At 38.8% G+C, this 23,920-nt stretch overlaps 1 protein-coding gene across 6 annotated transcripts in view; it reads right to left on the minus strand.

Moving 5' to 3' along the window:
• WDPCP (WD repeat containing planar cell polarity effector) overlaps positions 1 to 23,920 on the minus strand; it is a 141,212-nt gene that overhangs the window by 28,089 nt on the left and 89,203 nt on the right. For all 6 annotated transcript variants that reach the window (XM_052699147.1, XM_052699118.1, XM_052699108.1 and 3 more), the window contains exons 13-14: positions 10,742 to 10,805; positions 5,750 to 5,852 (exon numbers count right to left, since the gene is read on the minus strand). In XM_052699147.1, the coding sequence (XP_052555107.1) occupies positions 5,750 to 5,852; positions 10,742 to 10,805 (167 nt within the window). The remainder of the gene's footprint in view (positions 1 to 5,749; positions 5,853 to 10,741; positions 10,806 to 23,920) is intronic.

Genomic DNA, 23,920 nt, shown 5'->3' on the forward strand with positions numbered 1-23,920 from the left:
GTGAAAGGCAACACTCCATAGTGTCAGAATGGGGAAGTAAAGAATAGTGAATTCTGACTGGAACTGTGCAGTGTATAACAGTGGGAAGGAACGTGTAGTTATCCACAGAAACTTCAGCTGGACACAGGCATGAATGCCTTGCTGTAAGAAAGTGTATCTTTTAATGACTTCCAACTTTTTACATGTGATGCCTCTCTACACATCCAAAGTATTTCTGCCTTTATTTTAAATAGAGAACTATATAAATGTACTATTTAAATTGCTAGTAATAACAGACATACTAATTATTGCACATTCACTAACTTCTCTATACTGCAATGCTCTGCCACGGGCACCCCTTTGAGATCTTTTAAGCTGAATCACTCTCTGTCATTTCACATCCTCACTCAAGGAATCTCACTGTGAATTGTTTTCACTTTCGCAAGTTACTTCCTGATACGTTGCTACAGAAAATAAGTTTTTACTTGGTAATTAGTGTCACCTACTCTCTGTTGTTCACGTGCACCAACTTTGCTGGAGGGATAAGCTAGAAGTGTACTGAAATGATCTGTGACAAGAGACGTACCTTGCAATAACCTAATGTAAGTACAACAAATACAAAACAGACAGGGACGGCTCCTCTCAACTTCCAGAAAGTGGAAATACTGCAATTACTTTGTTTATAAAATAGCCAGGTAGCTATATACACAAACATTTAACTCCCTAAAACTGTCTCTTCCAGTTACTTTTTTTCCCCTCTGCTTTAACAGGGATTGGACTCAGTGATCTCCAGAGTTCCCTTCTAACCCCTACAATTCTGTGATTCTGTGACTCCATACATCATTTAAAATGAAGGCAAACTCATGGTGATCTATGAGCTCTTGTTAAACATTTTTCACATTAAATGGGATATATTTTTTACTGCTGACAGATATTAGAAATACGGGTATCACTACCATTAAAATATTACAGAGAGTAGTGCCTTAATTTCAAGCTTATAGTGGTGAAGTTCAAAATCAGGTTTTGTAGTGAGCAAGGATATGTCACGATGAAGAAGGAAGAAAAAGGCATGTCACGATTATTCTAAAGCTTGACAGAAAACTATAAATCTCTTTCAAGTGAAGATACACAGATCTTTGTGTGGACCTCTGCAGCTAAGCAAACCAGCTAGCCTTTGATGTGCTCATAATTATTAGGGGCTGAGGATTATGTCTTTAGGCGAAGATGTCTAGCAATGGGAAGGTACAGATCAAAACTGACATCATGACAGAAGTGAGTGAAGGGGTGAGATGAGGTGGAGCCAAAAGTAGTTTGGCATTACTACAGACCTCAACTAAAATAAACAAAACAAAATTTAAACTGAAAGGAGCAGAGCTCAAGAAAACTGTAGCATCAGCTGGTGCCCCCCAAGTACTCCCAGATCACAGTTCATCCGCATTTTGGGCAATACCTTTGCATCAACATGCTATGCAGTGAAATGAAACTCATGACACCAAATAAAAGGCTGGGATTCTCAGTTTGCTTGAAATCTGATAGCAAGAGGAAGATGTGTGTGTCAAGTAAGAGCAGGAAATGAAGAAGGCTTTGTCATCCATGTCAGAAAGAGTATATCAAGGAGTCATTATGATCAGAAGAGAAACCACTGTTATCAACCATAGTAATGCAGGGCTGGGGAAGGTGACAAAACCCATCGGACAGTTCTACATGTTGTCTGAAATGCAAGTGGGCTCATTTGGACTCTTAAGAATAGGTGAAGATGTGAGTAGGACACAAGCAATTTGGATGCAGCAGTATGTATGTGACACCATACTGGTGTCTCAGACAGGCTGCATGAAGACTGTGGCACGTGCCATTAAGAACTAACAGAAAGAACATGTAAGCCATTCAGGGTAAAATACTGAGAACTGAGAAGAAATGAACATTCTCTGCTTAAGGCTGAAGCTGGTGATGTTCCCTGCCAATAAGGGGAAAGCTTTAGGGCCCCTACAGTTTGAATGTCATTTTATGAACAGTGTAAGAAATTGGACCTCGGCCTCTATGAAAATTGGTAAGATATCCTATCTCACTATTACGATGCCTCTGTTAGAAATGCTACCTAAACGTTAGTGTTACTAATACTATGAATTTAATTCTAAGTAGAAATACAGGGCTTCCCAATTTGCCTCTGAACTATGCAGCATTTATCTATCTTGTCACAACACGAATCCCTTTTGGGTAAAAGCTATTGATTTGAAGGTTGAAATCATCTTGCTAGGCCCTAATGTAATTTGTTGGAAGTTGGCCTTGGGAAACTTTCTGACACCGACTGCATATGCTCTTCATTGGATATTCATTGAGCAATGATGTCTGAAAGGCTGAGTTCTTCACCTCCGTGATCATTATTAGTTATGGCATTTCTTAACAGGCTGTGCCATGTCAGTTCTTTGCAACCCAAGTTTTACGCTAGCAACCTGCAGTTCACTGAGAAGATGCACTCTTCCACCACAGACAGTGCTGTACCCGGTTACTTCGTCCAGGAGTACACCTGGGAGGCTACACCCATAAACAAAATTGTTAGTAAGCCTGTAAATATTGTCAACATGGAAGAAAATCCTCTCTGCTTTAATACAGTGAAATGAGGTGCACACAATATTCAAGGCTAAATGAGAGCTCCCTGACCTCATTAAGGAACTCGTAGGTTTACTACAGAAATAATTCAGTGGGAAAACTTTGGCAGAGGTAACAACAACATCTACAGCCACTGGTCTGCTGATCAACTGGGAGCAAGGAAAGAGGAGGCTGCTGGTGTATACTCAGAGGTGTACGGTACCATTACTGCAATCTGCTCATGCCTCAAGATGCATTTTCACAGGCTGTCAAACATAAAATCTTATGAGAATAATTTTCTTCAGAAGATTTTAATCAGTTGAACAAAATATCTGATTCTGCCAAAACCATAGGCAAGGAATAGCAGCAAGCTCACTCGACACCTCACCCTGCTCAGCAGTATTCTCACAAAACTACAACGCTCTCAAGTTCTACAGGTGTTTCGACCACCTGAACCCAGCCATTCCTTATGTTGATGGTGCCTTGTTGGAAACAGTGAATAGCAAACTATGACCTAGCAACGGGCTGAAGACAGCTAAAATTCAGGAAACTTCAAAACAATAAATCTATTTTTAATTTTATCTTGAAACAAATCTTGATTTAATAGATGTGAGGAATCCGGCAATGATTATAGATGACATTTATAAATTCGAGCTGAAATTGTATTGTCATTCTACATCATTTGTAAGGGTTTGAAACTTTTCCAAAAGTTTGTGTTTTAAGTATTCTACATTTGAAGTAGCCCTATATAGAGAACTATTTTAACAAATTAAATATATCTGGGCAATCTAAAAAGCTTGAGAACTGGCCAAGAGCACTAACTCAAGTAGAGGTGAGCTGAGTTTTGGGGATGGGCTAGCTCAGGAAATATCACTAGATGCAGACATTGGTTCACATCAGTACTGTTTAGGACAAAACACTGTACTGTACCATATATAGGAAATATGCTGTATTCATATTCCCTAAGGTAGTGCTCAGCATAACTTGGGTCTCATTTGCTTATGTAGGAGCTTCAAGTGGGCATTCAAGGTGTTTGGGAATTGACTTAGGAAGTATGACCACTGGTGACTGAGTGGCAGAAAGCCCCAGGAAGCAGGAACTCAATGATGAAGACTCAGCTTAGGAGATGGATAGGAGACAGAGACTTGTTTGGAACTGCATTTTAAAGCTTCTGGTGCAGGCACAATTTTCACTGCCCTTCACAATATATTAAAAAAATGCAGTCATTTACATAGAAAGCACTTGTTAGTCTTCTTGTGTTATCACTGGGCTCACAAAACTCATTCTTCATGACAACTTCTTTTTTTTCTTTTTCCTAACAACAGTTTCCGAAATAGAAACATTCAAAAGAAAGGACCTTGGAATGAAGTATGATAAAACAAAGCCTGTGGCTGAGATTTCAAGTGTTTAAGGTGAGATCCAATCTGAATTGAAACGAACTCACGGGAGACTCCTGTTTATTTTCATATAAAATGAATTGGATGCAAATTCATTACTGTTAATAGACTGAATCTCGCTGACAGTTTGTCCCAGGGGCATTGAATTTACTAAGTATTTTAAGTCATTCTGATAGCTAATTATTCAGCAAATGAGAATACTTTAAAGACTTTATCATATAAAATGACTTTAATAATTCACGCTTATGGGGAATCCCAGGACGGCTCTCAAGAAGGGGAACACTGTGTACCTGCACATTTGTAACTGTATTTGTACATGCATTACCCCGATATACTCATAGCACACCTGTGATCACCTCAGGTTTCTTCCCTGCCTTTTTTTGTGTCAGTGTCTATAAGATGGTGAAGTTCAAAACTGCCTACCTTCAGAAATCTATTAATAGTTTGCAAGGAATTAAAGACAGATTAAGGTTGAATTTTTCTGGATTAAGTGCATTTTTACATGACTAACATGCTAAGACAATAGATAAAATCAGAAACAACTCTTCAGCATCTCAATTGTATTAGGCAATTCTAGTGGTCAGAGAGCTTTGTACAAAGGCAGAGATGCAAAAGTGACTTAGACTTGAAAATGGAAAGTGCTGAGGATAGTTCAGGATAGGCACTGCTTGATTTCTGCTCTGCCGGAGAGGTAAGATGGTGACACTGCACTGCACAACCTTGCAAGTCAGCAACTTGTGTCTGTGTACATAGAAACAGCCTCACAAACTTATATACAGCCTCTCTGTACTTCCATACATTTGAAAGGCATTTGCTTATATACTCTGGGTATAGGTGCACAGATCTGATTTTTAGGTCCCCAAAATAACCCTATGTTGTTCAAAATAAGAAAGGTTTTCTGACTCCTTCTTCCAAGTGCCAGTCATGCTCTGTATTCTTGGCAAAAGACAAGGACAGAAGTGGCTTTATCTAATATTCAAGGTGGGATAAGCAAATTAGCATTGTGCACATATTACATAAACACCTTGTGCCCACTTTTTTTCCCCTCTGCCTACTTTCTCTCTGCTGGAGGTCAGCTTTCTAGACCTCTGTAGACACTTTCTGCTTGGACTGTGTTTTAGGCCAGAAGAATCAGAATAATCTACCTATTTGTATACATCTCTTCATGATAATTCAAAGGAAACACATGGAGAAAACAAATGAGTTATAGCTTCCCTTGTCTGAAAAGTTGTTTGTGTTTGAACTGTTTGAACTAACATTGCAGTTTTTGAATCAGTCCTCTTTACAAATCCACAGGAACCACTGAGTGTGAAGCAATCCCTTCACAGCCAGGACTGAAGCCTTACATTCTCATCAGTAAATGTTTCCTCTGAACGCTTCCAATGTAGTCATGACGTGACTCCAGTTACATGACTGCATGTACAAGCAAATGGGTGAATGAGATTGCCATGCCTGGCCTTTAATATTGGCACGAAAAAGATTTTTGGATTCAGGTCCTTACTTGAGGGGAATCTGAGTTCATTTTGAGCAGCCCGAACTTTTCTACACAGCCATAGTATGCTAATCTTTTTTGTTCTGCAGCTCCTACATTGACACAATCCTCTCATGGGCACTGAAAGCTCTGCCATTTTTATAAGCTCCACTCTTCAGTTATGAATAAAAATACTGTCTCACTTTCAAATAAAACAGTAATCGAACCATTAAGCCCCCACAAATATAACACAGTGTTGTACAGGACAAGTATTGATTACAACAAAAAGGGCTTTTTAAACACCATTAATTCTTACCAATTCCAGTAGTTATTGATTCTGCATCAATGTCATTAGCCTTTTTCTTCGCCACTTCAGCTAGTGCCAATTCACCCTTATCTAGAGCGAGGTAATGGATGTCCTTTGGAAATAAAAGAAAAATAAAAGATTAATCTAAAATGAATCTCATAGGCATAACAAAAGGGAATTTAAAAGAAAGAGGTTCTTCTATTATTTAGATCACAAACACAGATGGAACTGATGAACCTAGCTTTACATTTTAATTCTCTCTCAATGCACATTTGTTATCTGACTTGTGCTGGTGAATACAGCATTTCTTGTTAACAATGGATAAAATGGTGACCAATCATGCACTGATAAAAGTGAAGCTGTTGACTTAGTGTATAAATGAAACCAGTCTCTGTGCTTTTAGGGAAATGTTGTTCGGTACAAAAATTAGAAGAGAATTGCTACAAGAAGGCTCTGAGTAACTACAATGGAAGAACTGGAACTCTTCCCTCAGTTTTAATATTAAAACTTCCACCCAGTGCATGACTTCTGTGGCAAAGCTAATTGGGGTGGGGACTAATTTTTGTTTGGAGGCTGTCATGACACACTGGCTGTGCTTTGACTAAGAGAGAGGTTGCCCTTGTGCTGATACAGGAGGAAATATGAACAGTGACACTTGCTCAAAGGTTTTAACCTCCACACAGGTGACATGGTTCCTGAGGCACTCTTGGATCTCCTCATCACAAATATACAAGGGTTTTTCCAAAAATGATGTCTAGCATGAATAGTTGCCAATACTCTGTACCCAGGGATAAAAACCATGGTGCCCTGTTCAACTGGAAGTCTTTTTATTGTGTGTTAACCTTTGAGGTGTAGAACACCTGCATTACTTGCAGCACATTTTACATGAGAATATATTCCTGCTGACAAGTTGCAATCTCAGTGGCCTTGGTTTTCGGTCCCTTGATTTGCAGTCTCTTGGCTTTTGGTCTTTTGAAACTTGAAGTAAAGTTTCATCCTTTCACTCCATTAATGAAGATACAACTAACACTCTTCTCTTCTGGTGGCACAGCCAGGGGCTGCTCTGTGCAAGAACTGAGACAAATGAAGGAAGGACGAAAACCAAGATCATCAGGCAAAGTTCTTCCCATCCCAGCCCTGATTGCTAAAAGTGTCACCTGTATTCTTCCCTCATTTAATTTAAACAAACAAACAAACAAACAAAAAACAAAGAGAGGACCAAACAGTTATGAGACCATTTCCACAGGAGAATGTGGTTCTGACTGTAGAGGAGATGCTAACACAGGTGTGACTTAAAAATGTGCAAGTGTCTTGGAGCAAAGTACTGGCTTCTGAACTTGTTGTGAACTTTGCACTTCCTCTCTTTGTAGGTCTAACATGGCTGTCACAGAAAAGGGCCTGAGCAGCAAGGTATGATTTCTATGAAGATTAAGCCTCAGATATTGTCAGCTTATTTAGATAACAAGAGAGAACCTAAGGGCTCTCCGACAAGTCTGAGCTCACAGAGATTTGAACGTATAGGCAGGTTATGTTCACCTATTTTAAAATGCATTCTGACTATGATTGATGCCTCTATTCTTTAATCTAAGGGAGGCATTGTCTACCTCAATGCAGATTTAAATAATAAACCTGGGGAATTGCAATAGGAGCAATTGCAGCGAATGACAAAGTTCGTGCGGTTATGAGGTACATCAGAACATCCGTTTTTCTTTCAGAGCTTGTTTTGGCCATGTTCTTACACTAGAGACGTCTGAAGATGTTATGTACCTACCACTCACTCATGGGGGTTTTGCAAGAAGCAGAAATACGGCAGTAGGATGACAAGGGGCTTTCTGTGAAGCTGCTCATGTTGTTGGCACAAAGAATTTATTTCGTTTTTCAAATGCTCTTGTTCCCATCTCTAAACAAGCTTCAGAAAGAAAAGATATTTTTTTTTTCTTTATAAAAACTGCTAGTTAGACTATTTCAGATAATATTTAAGTGGTTCTCATTCAAATCGGCCACCAAAACGATGTCTTCTAAGAGTTTATAAATCTCTGAGCAGGACAAGACCAGGAAATAAATAAAAAATGAAGGAAAACCACTAGATTACAGGTTGCCTTAAAGAAGGGCAGGGAAAGAATTAATATTTGCTACTGATTTTTTCACACCGTTATCTAAGAATTTACCACGTTAAATATCACGTCTCCCTCCAAAAACAACGGTGACAATTTTCAGCCGCTTATCAGGAGTTTGCTGAAAGGGCTGTGTTTTATCATTGAACAGCCTGATTACTTTTTGGACACTTCCCTTTTTACCCTCCTCTTTGTGACTCACAGAGCTGGCCCTGGGTGAGCAGAAGTCATTTGAAACACTGATGTGCATTTGTCTATGGGATATTTCTGGGCAACATTCCAACACGTCTTCGAAACACGCGCTTTCCTCATCAGCCCATCGCCCAAGATCTGACACTTTTATTAAAGTGTCTTTTCCTTGCATTTTTTTGCTACCTTTGGTACGTGCGATGGCCTTTTGAATTTTCAGCAGCTGAGAGCTGGAGCATACTACAAAAGGATTTAAAGCTAACGACCCCTGCATTGCTTGATCTTTTCTGTCACAGATTGGATCAGTCGCTGTCCAATAAATGTAGCTGTTGTTCATGATATTATGTCCTTTTCGGTTTTATTTTTTTATTGAACTTTGTAGGAGATGGTAATAATTGATGGACTCAGATGTGACGTGAGGGTAAAGCTTACGGGGAGACGCAGCAGTGCCTGTGTGCCTTGTTTTGGCATCATACTAGTGACGCTAGAGCAAGAAGGTTAAGTTGGATGCTTTTCTAGTTTCTTTTTCATTTTTATGAAAGAAATCACACCTTAGATAGCACTCCTTTAAACTTCTTTGCAATCTCAAAAGAATCACGAAGGCTGCAAAGCTCTGTTTTGTGAAAACAAATTTGGCTCAGAATAAACTCTCCGAGATTAGGATGTTTCCTTACAAGTCAGAGAAGACAGGTGTGTGACATGGATCCTCCGTACTTCTCTGTTATACAGAATCATAGAATCACAAGGTTGGAAAGGACCCACAAGATCACCAAGTCCAACCGTCCTCTCATCACCATTGCTACCACTAAGCTACGGTTTAGTAGCTCTCTATCCTTTTCTCTTTCTATTCAATTAGTAATTTTCTCTTCTTTTTCTTTTTGCTTATGCCATCAGATATCCTCCTCAGTCTACTACTTCTTCTCAAAATCCCATAATATTAACAAGAAATGAGGTGGCGTCACTCTTAGAGCCCGCAGAGGTTTTACAAACGGATTTGGTAGGTCTGTAGAACAGCAGTACAAGTAATTGACCTATATATTACTTATTCATACTGCATGTAATTGCAAATACTTTAAATATAGGTAAAGTCAAGTTGTATGCTGTTAATTGCATTTTGACCTATATAAACAATATATACAAATTGTGACGTGTTAAGAAGTGAAGGATGCACAAACCTTGCTTAGCAGTGGCGTTTTTACATTAGTACTTAGAAGGACTGTAAGTTACATAGGTAACTATATTAATGTTTAAGGGCATTGCTGAGATGGGACGGGGAGACGTGACTGTGCAGCCACACTTTGCTCCCTCCCTCCCATGTTAGCATCTTTGCCCCCACCTCCTGACCCAACTTTGGTGTCTCCTTGGTGCTGCCATTAGTGAAAGAAGGGTGAGAAGGACTGTGTATGCAATGTCCTCAGCCCATGAGAGGGCCTCCGAGACGGTAGGCCAAATGACACTTACGCATGACTGCAGGGCTCACCTCAACTGGGGATAAAATCAGCACTGAATAACTTAACAGTTAAAACAAGCAAAACAAAAAGAGAGAAGAAAAAGGCAGAGCTAAAAAGAGGAAAAATCAAGGCGGGTATATATAAAACACGTAATGAATTTCCTAAATGCCTGACACTTCCATCGCAGTCTTTTGATGCATACTTAGAAAAGTTTATCGCAATACTCACATCTTTCTAATTAGATGGAACAAGCCAGATGATTAGAGCCGTGAAAAAAACATCAAAAGGTTCACACAACTTTTTATATAATTAGAAGGGAATTTTCATAACCCATAAAAGTAGGATTTAATTGTGTAATTTAACATACAATTTAAATATCAAGATCAAACTAGCAGGGCAAGTGACTTAATGGGATAAATGATATTAACATCTAGTGTCAAAGCTTAATTTAAACAACAGAATGTCTTCATTATGCAAAAGAGTCAAGCAAAGGAATCGTTCAAAGGGCCTTTCTTTTTTTTTTAAACAAAGCCCTTTTCCATTGTTTCTTTGAAAACAATGAAATCAGCTGTGGAGCAGCAACATGCTGAGAGACTGGGAAAGCATGACTGGCTTTGTCCATCTGACCTCGCTGTGACATTGTGGTGCAAGATCTTATAAAACAAGAGCCTCCTGCAGAGCTCACACAGAAGACCTTTTAAGAGCTGGTTAATTTTACTTTTGTAGCTAATTAAATGGGAGGGGGCAGAGAGTGCATGAAATGTAAAAACCCTTGGGTTGATGCTGCTGAGCTTTGTTGTTTTAAAAGTACCTGTAGAAGCGTTCATAATTTGTCACTTTTCACAAAACCCTAAGAGACAAACTGAGAGCATTCAGGATCCCCAGGATATGGTCAGCACTTGTGTCCAAGACTCAGCAGTTGTACGTCTTAAAGGAACGGATTAGAAACGTATAAGCTTATTAGAGTGCAAGATGACATTCACACACATCAGGACAGACGAAGAAGGTGAAAGTTCAAAAACATAAACATTAATTCCTAGAAAATAAAGAGTAGCCTTTAGGCCATGCTAGGTAAAACGTCAATGATTCTAAATTGACAAGTTTTGAGATGGCAAGGGGCAAGCCAGGTAGAATAACTCTGTCTTCAGTATGTGTCTAAGGCTGCAAATGACACGGATCCTTTTTAATGTGCAAAAAGCTGACAACTAACATCTTGACAACAGCCTCTGTCTCCAGAAATGACTCACCATAAAGAGGTCCCGAGCACCTATGTCAACAGCTAGTAGAAATGCTTTTTCAAATCTCTGATACCTGCAAGAAAAAGGGAAATATGTCACTTGCTGAGGAAAATGTAAGACCTGCATCTAATTTTGTTAATGAATAAAAGTCCTTTTGATCTTCCTCAAAAGCATTGCCAAAGCTTTACTCGAGTAAAAGGGACCGCAAAACAGTAAGGCAGGACAGCGACTCTCTTCATCTTTTAAAACCTTCATTCTTCAGTCCCATCAGATCTAGTTGAATCTGAAGGATCAGAAGCTCCTGTAGATTAATTAATTCATCCTTGGAAAGATTCCACCAATTACATAAATGTTAGCTCCAATAACAGTGGTAGGAAACTCAAAATCCTCTACAGAAAAGACTAACCCCAAATCTTCTGAAGTCCCCAGGGATTTCAGAAGGCTTTATCTCCAGAGATGACAATCTTCTGCCAAGGATGCAATGCAACCTTTTACAAGAACCTCTGAAGTCAGGTCAGGACTCTTCACAGGTGTTTGTAGAAGACTGCATTGGATTTTGTCATTACAGTGCAGCTATCTGAAGATGATCATCCACTTGAGTCATGCTGAACAGTCATGAATGCCCAGGCACTGCTTTTCCAGTGGGGTGAAGGAGGTGACACTGCTTTGCTCCTATCTCCCTCAGCACTGGCAGTCTGCCACAAGTCCTGAAAGTTTTCTGAAGATCCCATGGTGAAGAAGGCTGTGTCAGTGAGTGAAAACAAGGAATGGAAGAAGAGAGAACCACACACCAACATTACCTGTAGACAAGCTCTGGAAGATACAACCTCAGAATCTCCTAGATGTGCAACAAAGTAGGAAGGGAGCAGTGTAGATGTAGAACTTCCCCACTACCATTAACCCAGGAGAGCTTTATCACATCATTTTGGTGACCACCATTTTGGTGGCTGAAGGTTCACCGAACAACAACTCCTTCCATTAGTAAGGACACAGACTGTTACCTCCTTTCTACCCACAGACCATACACCGTCTCCTGGCAATTACAGCAAATACCCACATGGGACAGAAATGCAGTTGAAGGTTGTGCACATCCCCTTATATGAAATGTTTGGGATACTGACTAAAGCAGGAGGGAAAAAGCTATCAATTGGGAGCTTTCCGAGAATACACACAGCATTGCACTGGGCTTATACCTCTCTTATACTAGATGCAGATAACCACTATGCGACCATCACTCAGTACCATGAAAAAGTGATCCTGTTTGAACACATTTTCTGCTACTGCCTGTTTTAAACTGTTTAAAAATCCCTACAGAAATGGATTTGGTGAGATTATTTTAATTTGGGAAACTACGAAACAGCCGCCTCTTATTTAGAGTTGTGAATGACTTCTCCGTTTTCCTGTTAGTGGCAATTTTTTTCCTTTTCCCCTGTTCACAGTTCCATAAATTAGTCACTTGTTAATGCTTGAAGTCTGGGAAGGAGACACTTTCTTTATCTCCATGGGATATCCCACTGTAATTTTTCCATGACAGAAAGGTGCAGTTTGTGCTCTCTCAGTGTATGCTGCCAGACAGCATCATACAGATGTCAGTATGTATAGAATTCTGCACATTGAAGGTATCTTAGGAAATGCTGTAGCTCTTCCTAAGGCTAGCATGAAAGGAGACCTGGGCATCTTCCTTTCCCCGAGTAGGCGAAGGAGTTCCCTATTTTGTCCCATATTGCAATTCCTGCTTCTGTCCAAAGCCTAAGTGGTTCCCTACCTCCCTCTTGCTATAGCCTTATTGCTCTCCCCTCTTCCACTACGCATTTCAAATGATTCAGCAAATGGCAAGATAGAGCTGTTGAGGACTCTTCTGCAGGGAATAACATTTGCAACAAGAAGGCATATAATATTTTAGCTTAAGTAGGAAAAGAGACCTGGAGTGAGGAGCCCTGTCCTCCCCAGAGATAATCTCTATGCTGTGTCTTCCAAGCACTAATCTGCAGCCCTCCTCACAGAACCTGTTTCAGGGAGGGGAAGAGATGAAGCAACATTAACCTCTTGATCACCAGGGAAAGAGCAGTGTCCATTGTCCTACCATCTATTATCTCTGAAGTTTTTCAAAGAGCTTTCTATGAAGGGTTTTCCAGTAAAATGCACTGTGTTGTAATGATGCTTCTAAAGCTTTGCTTTAATTAAGACAATTAAGCACATGTTAAGATATGTGTATCTTAAATAGCAATCATGTTTATCTTCTTCTGGCACATGTTTCTTTTCAATTACCAGTTAAATCTACATTCTTAGTACTCAGAGGCAAAATTGGAAACCAAACCGAAACAGGCTTTACAACCAGCTAAAAAAAGTCAGCATCATAATTCTGTTTTTCTAAAGTTAGAACCATACAGACTATTTGAATGACATTCGCTTTAGCAAAGCAAAAATGCTTGCACTAAAAAATGTAAAGTAACTTTTCCTTTTGATTCTCCTGCAGAACAGAGTCATGGCCCAAAAGCTGCCAGTTCCTCACTGTTTCACAAAGAATTCAACATTTTTTCCCCTTTAATCAACATATACACTTTGGTCTCATTATGGCCCCTATTCACAAAACTGTGAAGTTAGCTTGTTATTTTCAGAGCTGTACTGAGGGGGAGAAAGGAAAAAAGGGCTGCTCAAGAAAGAAATGCTCTTCACTAACCAAGAGAGCTGGAAATAACAATCACAGACACTTCATAAATTATTAGACATGGAATTGCTTTAAAATACGGTGGAGGTTTCAAACAAGGATGACAAGTTTGCATTACTTAGGCAAACCGTATTAAAGCAGCCAAGAATATCCAGGTTTTTTTAAGCTATTCTTACTAGAAAACACTTGTTATTTTGAGTCTTTTTTCATGGAAGCTGCGTTGTTCTTATTCTACAGAAACAATTACAGAGTCCTGCCCAGCAGGAGAGAGATCTCAAGCTCATAACACCTCTTTTAAAGGCATGCTTTGTGGTGAGAAGCCTGGTCCTGAAATGCATGTCTTCCCCCCTCTCCTCCACCTAGTTACTTAGCTTACCTCACAATAACTCCAGCAATCAAGACTTACACCTCCCTTATAAAAAAAGAGATAAGGAAATCTGCCTGCAAACCAACTTGTTTGGTCAAAGCGAGAGCCAACAGAAATCTGACCTTCAAGATTAAAACCCACAAACTGAGATTAAATATACGGGTCAGATAGGAAGACATCTCTCTGCGAGCTGCTTAGCACATACAATATGAAATCTAAATTCCCCTCTAGTCATGTAATATTGTTATTACACACTCTTACATGATCTTTCTCCCTATCTTACAAACCTCCAAAAGGTTAGCTGTTAGTGCATCTATTTTAGGGGCAAAGAAGCAGGGGTATGAAAGCATAACAGGGGCAAGAATGGTGAGGACAGAGAAGAACCCAGATCTCCCGTGGCAGCGTGGCTATGTGCATTCTGTCTGTGTGCCTTCTGAGAACGTGACAAAGCTGAAAAGATGCCAGCAAAGCCACAATTATATGTTTTCTTTTTAAATAAAGCATTTAAATAATAAGTTTTGCAAACATCTCAAAAAGAGAATTTTGTCATTTGCATATCACAGCAATAGAAATTCAGATTGGGCACTTAAAGACAGAGATAGGTTTTCCAGGCTGAAAATGGTCAACTTAAAAATATTTATCTATAATACTAAAACACATAAGAAGAAGTCTGGGAATGAGAAAAAAAAAAAAGGAAGATGAAGGGAAGAGAGAGAGCTCATGCAAGCAAGAGAGAAATGTAGTGCAGGAAAGATGGAAACATTTCTTTAGGGACTAGTTACAACCAACAAGCCTTCTTAGACATGCCCATCGACCATGTAAGCATATTCCATGTGCTGGGCTGATAAAGGAAGGTTGCAGCCTTTTTCTTCCTTGTCTTCAATAAGGGTACACAACATTTAGAAAATAATCTGCAGGGGAAGAGCTGTGGCACAAATAACATTTATATGGCAATCCTTTTTAGTGGAAGAAATTTCAGAGTCCTCCTCATCTCGCAGTCCAATCAAGGGTGATATGCATTCAAAAAGTGAATATTAAATATGCACAGAGCAAACAGAACAGAAAAAAAAAAAGAATATTGAAATAATTTACATGCAATCAAACTACGCTGAAATTAAGTTTTAATTGTTCAGTATTCTGTGATGCATATGCAGATTTTAAAGTATTCAGAATATCAATCAAGTGTTTACTTACATCAGGCAATTGTATTTAAGCATACAAAACAGATGATGGAAATATGTTCAATCAGCTACAGCTCCCAACATTTACTGCAGGGTTTATGTGATCACTTTTAATTCAGTTATTTCATTTAATATTTCAATTTAATAGCTCATTCTTTCATTCAATTTCTAGGCATCTTGCCCATTTCTTAAACACAATAATAATAATTATTCATAAAAGAAGCTGTTTCCCATAAGTTCTCATATCAGCAATTTTTGGAACAGAAATGGTTTTCATGCTTTTTTTTCCCTAAAAAAAAAAAAAAAAAAGTTATTATCTGATATTTTTTTTCCCTTTTAAATTAGACAATATTAAAATAAAGAACAACGTCTGTAAAATGACTCTGAACTCTGTTCAGTGGAATTCTGAGCCAGAATAATTAGATTATCTGGTTAAAGAATGTAAAAAGTGTGTGGCTAGGTTGCTAAGTGGTTGATTTTAAATAGGAATGGCATGGTTTTTAACCAACTGTTGAACATAAAGCCATTAATTTAGACTTGTAGCTGCACTGCAGAATACAGCTTAGACACCTTCAGGTATACGACTGACAGCCCTGAAATTCTATTGACCTTCAAGGAGATATTTTGAAGTCAAGTTTCAGATAACTCTGAAGGGTGCCCTTCTCCAGCAGGTTGCTCTCAGCTCCCATCCAAAGATGGCTGGAGCAAGAATCAATGCAGGCTGTGTTTGGTGTTTAGTGCATTTGCTGAATGGCAGAGTGTAACTGCTGTACTTTTGCACCATTTTGATAAAGTCACGCCATTATGCTTCAAGGTTGTGGGGCCCACAACCTTGTTGCCTCCTAAGATATTCTAGTACAATGACAGGAAAGAGCTGCAGAGCACACCGATAGGGCCATGGGGAAACAGCCACCAGATCTACATGTTTGTGAGTCAAGGGCATAATCTTCTAAATTGTGCTCTGTGTATTGAAGCTCTAAATGTCGTCCAGGTATAATGTATACATCTCTTTAGGCCCGAATTTAGCGGAGCATTAACATGTGGTTTACAACCTATAATTTTCTGTGGGTCCTAAACATGGACGTGCTAAGTGAAATACTGAATTTGGGACCTGAGTGACTTGTTAAAAAACCCTTACGCAGCCCTTCAAAGGTCGTCCTGCGTGGATATGCCTCAAGTAAAGGCTCATGAGTGACTGAAAAAAGTTCAAGTGAGCATAGATACCTGAAGCCACTCGAAAACCTCTGCTACTGGAGCTATATTGCCAAATTAGGTATCTGCCAACATAAGGAAGTACACCTATAGCTTTATAGATTGTTTGCCATAGAACAAAATGCTCTGCACATCAAAGGGTACCCTCTGGTATGGAGCAAGGAAATGCAAAAACAAACCAACCAAATTAAAAAAATAGGAGGAAAGAGAAAGCTAATAAGTGGAGCCAGACAATGTGACTCCCTGTCCAGAGAAAGCCCTGCAGCGCTGTAACAAGTGGTGAATCTTGAAGACATCTCCAACCTGGAAAAAAAAAAGGATCTTACACTGTGATTCCTATCCTGTAGGACTTGGGTCTAAGAAATCAGATGTGTCTGTGTGAAACAGCTGAGGTGATTCTGGTAAGCAAACACACTTCTTCTCAGAACAGACTTTGGGTTCAAAGAAAAGTTGTTCAGGCACTTTTAAGTCAGATTTTCAGGTGAAGCAAGGTAATTTTTGAAGGAGTCTAGTAAGAAGTTAGCAGTTAAACTTTTACAGTACATATTTATAAGAAGCAGTCCAGATGTATGAAACAGTTAGAACTAGAACAATTAGTAGCTCTAGCTCTGGAGGTGACATCATTCATTTCCTGCCCTTTTCTCAATTAACTATAAAAGAGCACCAATTTAAAACTATGTCTATGACGGTCCTATGTCTAAACCTAAGAAACATTATTTAACAGATTATGATTCTACAAACATTTGCTGTACATTTCCCATTCAATGATGGTCAGACTTGTTAGTCTGGGCTCTTGCAGAATGGGGTTAACCATTCAAGAGAACTGTCCAGGAAACAGCATTGTTTTAACATATGCAGAATAATTCCTTTGTACATGTCAAGTGGTCTAGGATTTTTATTGCCTATTGCTACTAAAGTCTGGAGAACAACAATTTTTTCCTACTATAACTTAATATATATGAATTTAAACTAGGATGGTTTATTTCTTTTTAATCTGTGTTCTGTTCTTTTCTCTCACAATGTGTACTTCCTTTGAATTTCCCACACTCTGTACTTCCTTTTTCATACTCATTTTCCTTCAAGCAAAAATATTTTGTTGCCATAGCAATATTTCCTTCTGTTACAATTTCTTCACAGAAGGTTTCCTTCGGGTTTCTCTACGTTGCGACTAATACACACCCAACAACCACCACCACCTCATACCAAACCCCTCCATTCCCCAACCTCCTACCACTCAGCAACTTCTCAACAGCCTACCTTTATCTTTAAATACAGACACACTCCAACATACTCTTCCAAAGTACTCCAGGCTAAAAACAGATGTTCATTAAAAATGCTGATAAGAGTCAATGACACCTGTTATTTCACATTCATTTTACTCAATCCCATCTGTTAAATCCTAGCCTTTATTGCACTAAGTCTTTTCTTCTGTTCCAGCTTTATACCTCTTACTCTGGTGATCATGTAAATTTAACAGTGTGCCTTGAAAGTTGTATTTTATTGAGCAAACATATCAGCATGTCTACACACTAAAGACAGCTCTATAACAGAGGCCCAGTATCATTGCAATGGTTAAGGATGAGTTGCTGCGTCTATTATAAACCTCTATTGTATATGTATGATATCTCTGCAATTTCAATCCGCAGCAGATGGAAATTTGGTATTAAAGTTAGGAAGAACATATCCTTTTCCTCCTTGACTTTCCACAAAGTGCTGGGCCAATTCTCCCTCATGCCTGATATTAGATAAGATGCATGCTCTTAATGCTAAGAATTCTCAGAGAAAATATATTAGCTCAATATTTTCTAAAAACTGGCTGCCTAAGGATAAATAGCTATTTATAAAGTCCTGTTGCAGGACCAAACTTTGAATCACCCGTTGAGTTACAGCTCAGTTACAGCATTACTTACATATTCTGTTTAGGTTTGTCAATAGCAATACTTTATCTTATACTAAAATAATGCAGTGGGAATGTTTCTACAATTTCCACACAAAAGAACTCCAATACAACAAATACAGACAGGAGAGCCAGAAAATACACTTTGTAGAACTCTATCATGTGAATTTTGGCATATTTTTGGGGAGCAAATGGAAACTAATTACGTTTTGATTTTTTTTTTCTTTTCTGTAGGATATCACATACAAGAACAAAAATGGTAAGAATGACCATTTGCTTAGACCAAAGACAAATCTAACATAGCATCATACCAATAGGTAGGCATCTAGGAGAGAATGTAACAACTAAGCAAGCCTAAGGTGATACTTACTTTATTAATCCTCACAATTTGTGGTTCAGTGACTCTCTGAGCTATAGGTGGTTTCTACGCTGGTATTCCTCAGTGAATTTCTCTTTCCTGTATCTCCCCTTTGAACTCACGTGCAGTTCTACCATCCAGTGGCAAGGAGCTTCATAGTTTAATTACATGCTATGTCAAGAATCACTTCATTTTGAACCTGCCACATACTAGTTTTGCTTGATGACCCCTAGTTTTTTGTTCTAGAAGAAGCAGAGACACTCATTTACTGTCCTCTTTCTCCCTAACACTGATGATTTAATAGATCTGTATCTCAGTTGACTCTTCTATAGCTTGAGGAGTTCTGTTCAGTCATTCCCTGCATGTCTTTAATCACCCCAGCTGTCCTTCCTACAGCTCTTCGAGCTCTCCTTTTCCACATTACTTATGTGTATGGGTCTGCTATACCCAAGTTTGGTGACTTCTACTCAGTGAGACACTGATCTGTTTCTTACCTTCTATTGAATTATCTATCTGCAAAAAGGTTCTCTTGCCCTATGATATCTTTTTGTCTTTAAGACATTTCGGTGAGATAAATTCCAAAAAGGTCTTCAATGGTCAAATGGTTGAAAAAAGAAATGCCCCTACCCACTTCTATCCTGGTCAACTGGCTTGAGAGGAATTTCAAAAGAGATCTGTGTGCCTACCAGGTTTCTGTTTCTGTCTGCGAACCCTTCTTCAAATATTTTTTTTAGGCTTTGTACCTCAATCCTTCTATTACAATAACTATACCTGAACACTTACCTTTCTGATAACTGGCCAGTAATAATGAGATAGAGGAGCTAGACATTTACAGTGCAAATCATTTCGTTTATCTTCAAATAACTCATTTTCACATGGCTAATCAGGTAGGCTTCCTTTATAGTTAATTGACAGAGATAGGCAGACATTTGATTCTTCGTGCTTATCATAGATATCTTCCTTCAGTGGGATTACTCATCCTTTGGGTGCCCACATCCTTCTGCTAACCACAGTACAGATAAGTGTGTAGGACATCCAAACGCTACATGATTGAGTTCAGAGAGGTGAGGTGAGCTCCCAGGGTGCTACATTCAGTTATTGGACAACTGACTATTGCTGACTTTTCTGCTAAATTTTACTTATTGTACCCTTTCCTTAAGAAGTTCTTAAGAACAATAAAAGGGAGCTCTGCATTTGAGGACAGGGGTCTAGGGTTATATGACTGTTCAATTAGCACTTCTTGGAGGACACTGAATGCAAGAGGGAGAATAATAAGAAAGATGAAGCTCTTCTAGGAAAAAAAAACATTTTTTGCAACAAAGAGATTACAGATTGCCAAGGTTTGTTCTGTTCTGATCTCATGAGCAGAGCTTAAGATGGAATATTGTCAGATGGTCCACAGGAAAGTGAATGGTGATGGTGGGATTCAGGAAGGCTCTGAAGATGAATGGAGAAAAAATGTCATAGTAAAGAGATGAGACATGAATCAATGTGGAAAGACTGCAAGGAAAAAAAAAAAACCCAGCTTAAATTAAGGTTCCTGGTCAGGACCTCAAGAAGAGGTATTTCAGCGTCACTCCGGAAATCATCATCAGTGACTATGTTGTTGAGGAAGGAGTAAATGATGACAGTGACATATAATGAAAAGCTGAGGCTTGCTTACTAGGGCAGCTTAAATATGCAGCTATATTGGTAAGAACTTATTCTTGGGTTTTCATCCACAAATATGGTACTTTTTTGTATTGTTTTCACAACTGATGTATGCCCAAAGCCCCTCAGACTTTAGGGGATTGCACAGTTGTACAGAAAGAAATGTACAGAAATGTACAGAAAGACTATGAGGGCAGATTATCAGTTACATAACACAGCACAACAAAATAATGGTTGCCATTTGCACTCAGCTTCTAAAAGTAGTAATACTTAATATGTTAGCCGGCATGTGGGAATAGCCTTGGCACAAAGAACATTAGTCCAGTATGGCTATTTTGTTTTCCTTTCCTTTTTTTTTTTTTTTTTTTTAAGTGCAGCCTCAGGGGTGGGGATGAGGCAGAGATTTGGAAGAGTTCTGACACTTCAGACCACCAAGCAGCCAGTCAGTCGTGGCTGGGAGAAGTTGCTCCACTGCAGAGTAGCTCTGGGACTATTCTAAATGTGCCAAAAGGGCCACCTGTCCCATCCTCCAAGCAATGTCTTCCATCTGGTTCAGAAGAATATCTTGGCCCAAATCTCTGAAGGAGTTTTCTTGCATTTTGTCTTCAAGGGATTTTGTTCTCAAGTAATGATGTCACGATATTTGCATTTTTTTCATGATAGTTTGCTCAATTTTTTTTTTTACATTGTGATTGTCACTAGAGAATTAAATCCTGAAGCCGTTCCTGTGGCATCAAAGCATCTAACTGAAAATGAAACCTGTTGTGGAGGTGGTTTAATTAAAAAAAAAAAATCATTAGCAACATAGGATGAAGCAAAGATATTCTAAACTTTTCCTGAGATTTAAATATCTCTTTAACTAAAAAATTATCTAGTTCCATTGAATAGGTGCCTTTATTTCATGTTTCACAAACGGGTCAAGAAGCATGACCAGGGGATCTATTCATGTGCAGGTCCATCACAGCCATTGAAGTTCTCATTTATCAGTGCCATGGCAATATGAAAACCTTTGGTTTTGATCGTTCTGGCAAGATGACAAAAAATGACTGTTCAAAGTTCTCTCCAGAAGGTGCTACTTTAGTCAAAACGCTGCTACTGAACTTACTCCTGTGGAGATGAATTCTGCTCATGTGGCCACCATAGAGAACCTGACTGACATCAGTGGTCATTTTATCTGAAGGCATAATTTAATGCCTAATAGGTTACCTTATGAATATAAAAGACATTCTCAGTCCTGAATCATGTCATCATTAATGTTTATACATATTTCGTGACACACTATGTACCAATATAATTATAGATTCTACTTTTAGGGTGCTCTTTAAAAGGATCATAAAAGCTCTTTGCTGACTTTGTCCCTCAGTTCCATACAGTTGGCAGCAAATGGGATGAGGAATTACTATGAAGTCTAGGCATTTTCTCACCTTTTGATTTGGGGGCCCTGTTTAGGATGGAACACTCGCGATGCACACCTACTTTGCAGATCGCAGTTTAGAGATACAAGAACCTCTTACAAAGGGTTAGTTCATACTGTGTAAGTGATCTTGCTGCAGAGGGAAAGAGCTCTATTTTAGTTTCCCAAAGGTTGTCTTGGAAGTAAGCGATAACTACGTCAAATAACCATGTCGGGTAGTATAGTGGTGCACTTCACAACTCTTGAATAGCAAAGTGATTCACAAAACCCAGTACTGGCTAGAAACATATGTCCCTTGATACTAGGGATCACCTACTTTCTCACCTCCTCTATTTCATGAATGTTCTGCCAGTATGTAGCTTAATTCTTCTTTGCATTTAACCAATACTGAATACTGAGAAGAGCATACAAGACTTTTGAGAAGATCTATGAAGGAATAAAACCAGTAACAGCAGAAACACATAATCTTCAATTTTAGACTTGGACAAAGCAGAATATTTCTGTGAATATATTCAGAATTATGTCAGTAGATGTGATCAGAACTGCACTTTACTCTTGAAAAAGACAAATGCATTATCCCGACATTTAGAATAGAGCTTTGCTTCATAAAGAATCATATTTGTCCTTGAAGCTGGTGGAAGACAGGTGGATAATGGAATTATCAGATTATAAGGTCCAAATGGTTTTGATTTTAGTGTTTTTCCATGAAACAAACAAACAAACAAAAAAACAGATCCTTAAATTGTATGTTCAGAAACACATGAACAAAACAGCAGAAACATGGAGCTGCACATTCTAATTCTCCGACTTCCCAACTGCATTTCAGCCTTTACTTGCCAATCCAGCCTTTGCTTCCAGCTCATGGTATGTTATTTTTTTCACTGTCTGTTTGAAAGAGGCAGAAAGGTTTGAATAAAACAGGGCAGGCATGTGTTTGTACCTGCGTGTGTGTGTTAAACAAGCAAGATAATTTCATGCATTAGAAAATATGGCAAGTACAATTTACGAATGCTTGATCAGAGTGAAGCAAAGCCATGAGTCAGCGATGCCATAGTTAACGAATGAAAGACTCTTCCATCTCATTCCATGTTCTGTACATGGCCAGATGAGGCTGTTATACAGAAGCAGGAGGTGGTTGTGCAGCCACTCCCCCATTACACAAATACACTTAGTAGGCAGTGCACAACAAAAGGGTGGGGGCAAGAAGGTTAACAGCTCCCAAGGCTTCCTAATAAATCCACCTCTGCTCAACATTTTACATAATGATATAATGCATTATATTATTATAGGTAGTGACATCATAATAAAATACAGGAATGCTACTCAAGTGGCAAGGAACACCTAAGATATAGGTTTACATTTACAATTCAGTTCCTGTATTTTTTAATTATAGATAAGAATTTAAAATGAAAATTATTACTCATTCTATAAATACTGTTGTAATGGATTCTTGGCATATAATTAAGAGGCCTTTAATTTTAATTCTGTATACTGAACGCCTGTTTTTGGAGATATTCCATATTCTTTATTCAGGACCTATGCCAGCGAAGCTCTGTATCTCTATTTTAGTAGAAGCTGAAGATTATGCCCATCTCAGACTCCTGCACCATGTTCTAACCCATCTTGTACTACAGCCTGTAGTTACAGAGTGCCTTCACATGGTTCATAGGACCTACCATCACACTGTTCTTTTTCTTTTTTTCTAGAAACTGATGGTAGAAAAATACTTAGCCCATAATCTCACTGATAATGTGAAAATGGATGTTGCCAGTTATGTTCAACTATATATAAAACCTTTCAGACTGCAGTAAAGATTAAAATCATTGGCTCATGATTATTACGAGGTGAGGATAGCCTTTTTGAAAAGGTGACTGCATTTCTCAATTCTAGTAAGTACAGACACTCGTACCTTAAAAAATACAATAACTGGCACCTTTTTGGCAGACTCAGCAGGCAGGTCAAAGATTGTCTCAGCATGTAGAACGAATTAATATTTCTCTCCCAAGAGCGGGTCCTTCTAGAAAAGGCTTAAGGCAGATTGGTGGGGCACTCAAAAGAAAGCTGGGGGGGGGGAGGGAGGGGGGAGGGGGTGAACACTTCTGTTTATCTGAGCATTTTTCAGATTTAGATCTAGAAACATACAAGCATTTTAATATTTTAATCTTGTATTAAAAACTACACCCTCTTCTGTCCATTCCTTATGCTTCTGGTCTCCTCTGCAGCCCAACATACACTCTACACTGTCTTATTCTCTTTCAATCTGTACTACCACTCTACTCTTTTGTATTGCTCTGTATGGCCACTTATCTGTCTTTATTCCTTTGTCCTCATTTTGCTCCTAACCCCTCTTTCCTCACCTTTCCAAACCCCCTTCCGAGTTTTCTGGCTCTCAGTGTCTTTCAGCTCCTTATCTTCTACATTTGCCTTCTGTGAATATGTTG

This window comes from Tympanuchus pallidicinctus, unplaced genomic scaffold, assembly GCF_026119805.1.
Source record: "Tympanuchus pallidicinctus isolate F22 unplaced genomic scaffold, pur_lepc_1.0 scaffold1, whole genome shotgun sequence".
Lineage (NCBI taxonomy): Eukaryota > Metazoa > Chordata > Aves > Galliformes > Phasianidae > Tympanuchus > Tympanuchus pallidicinctus.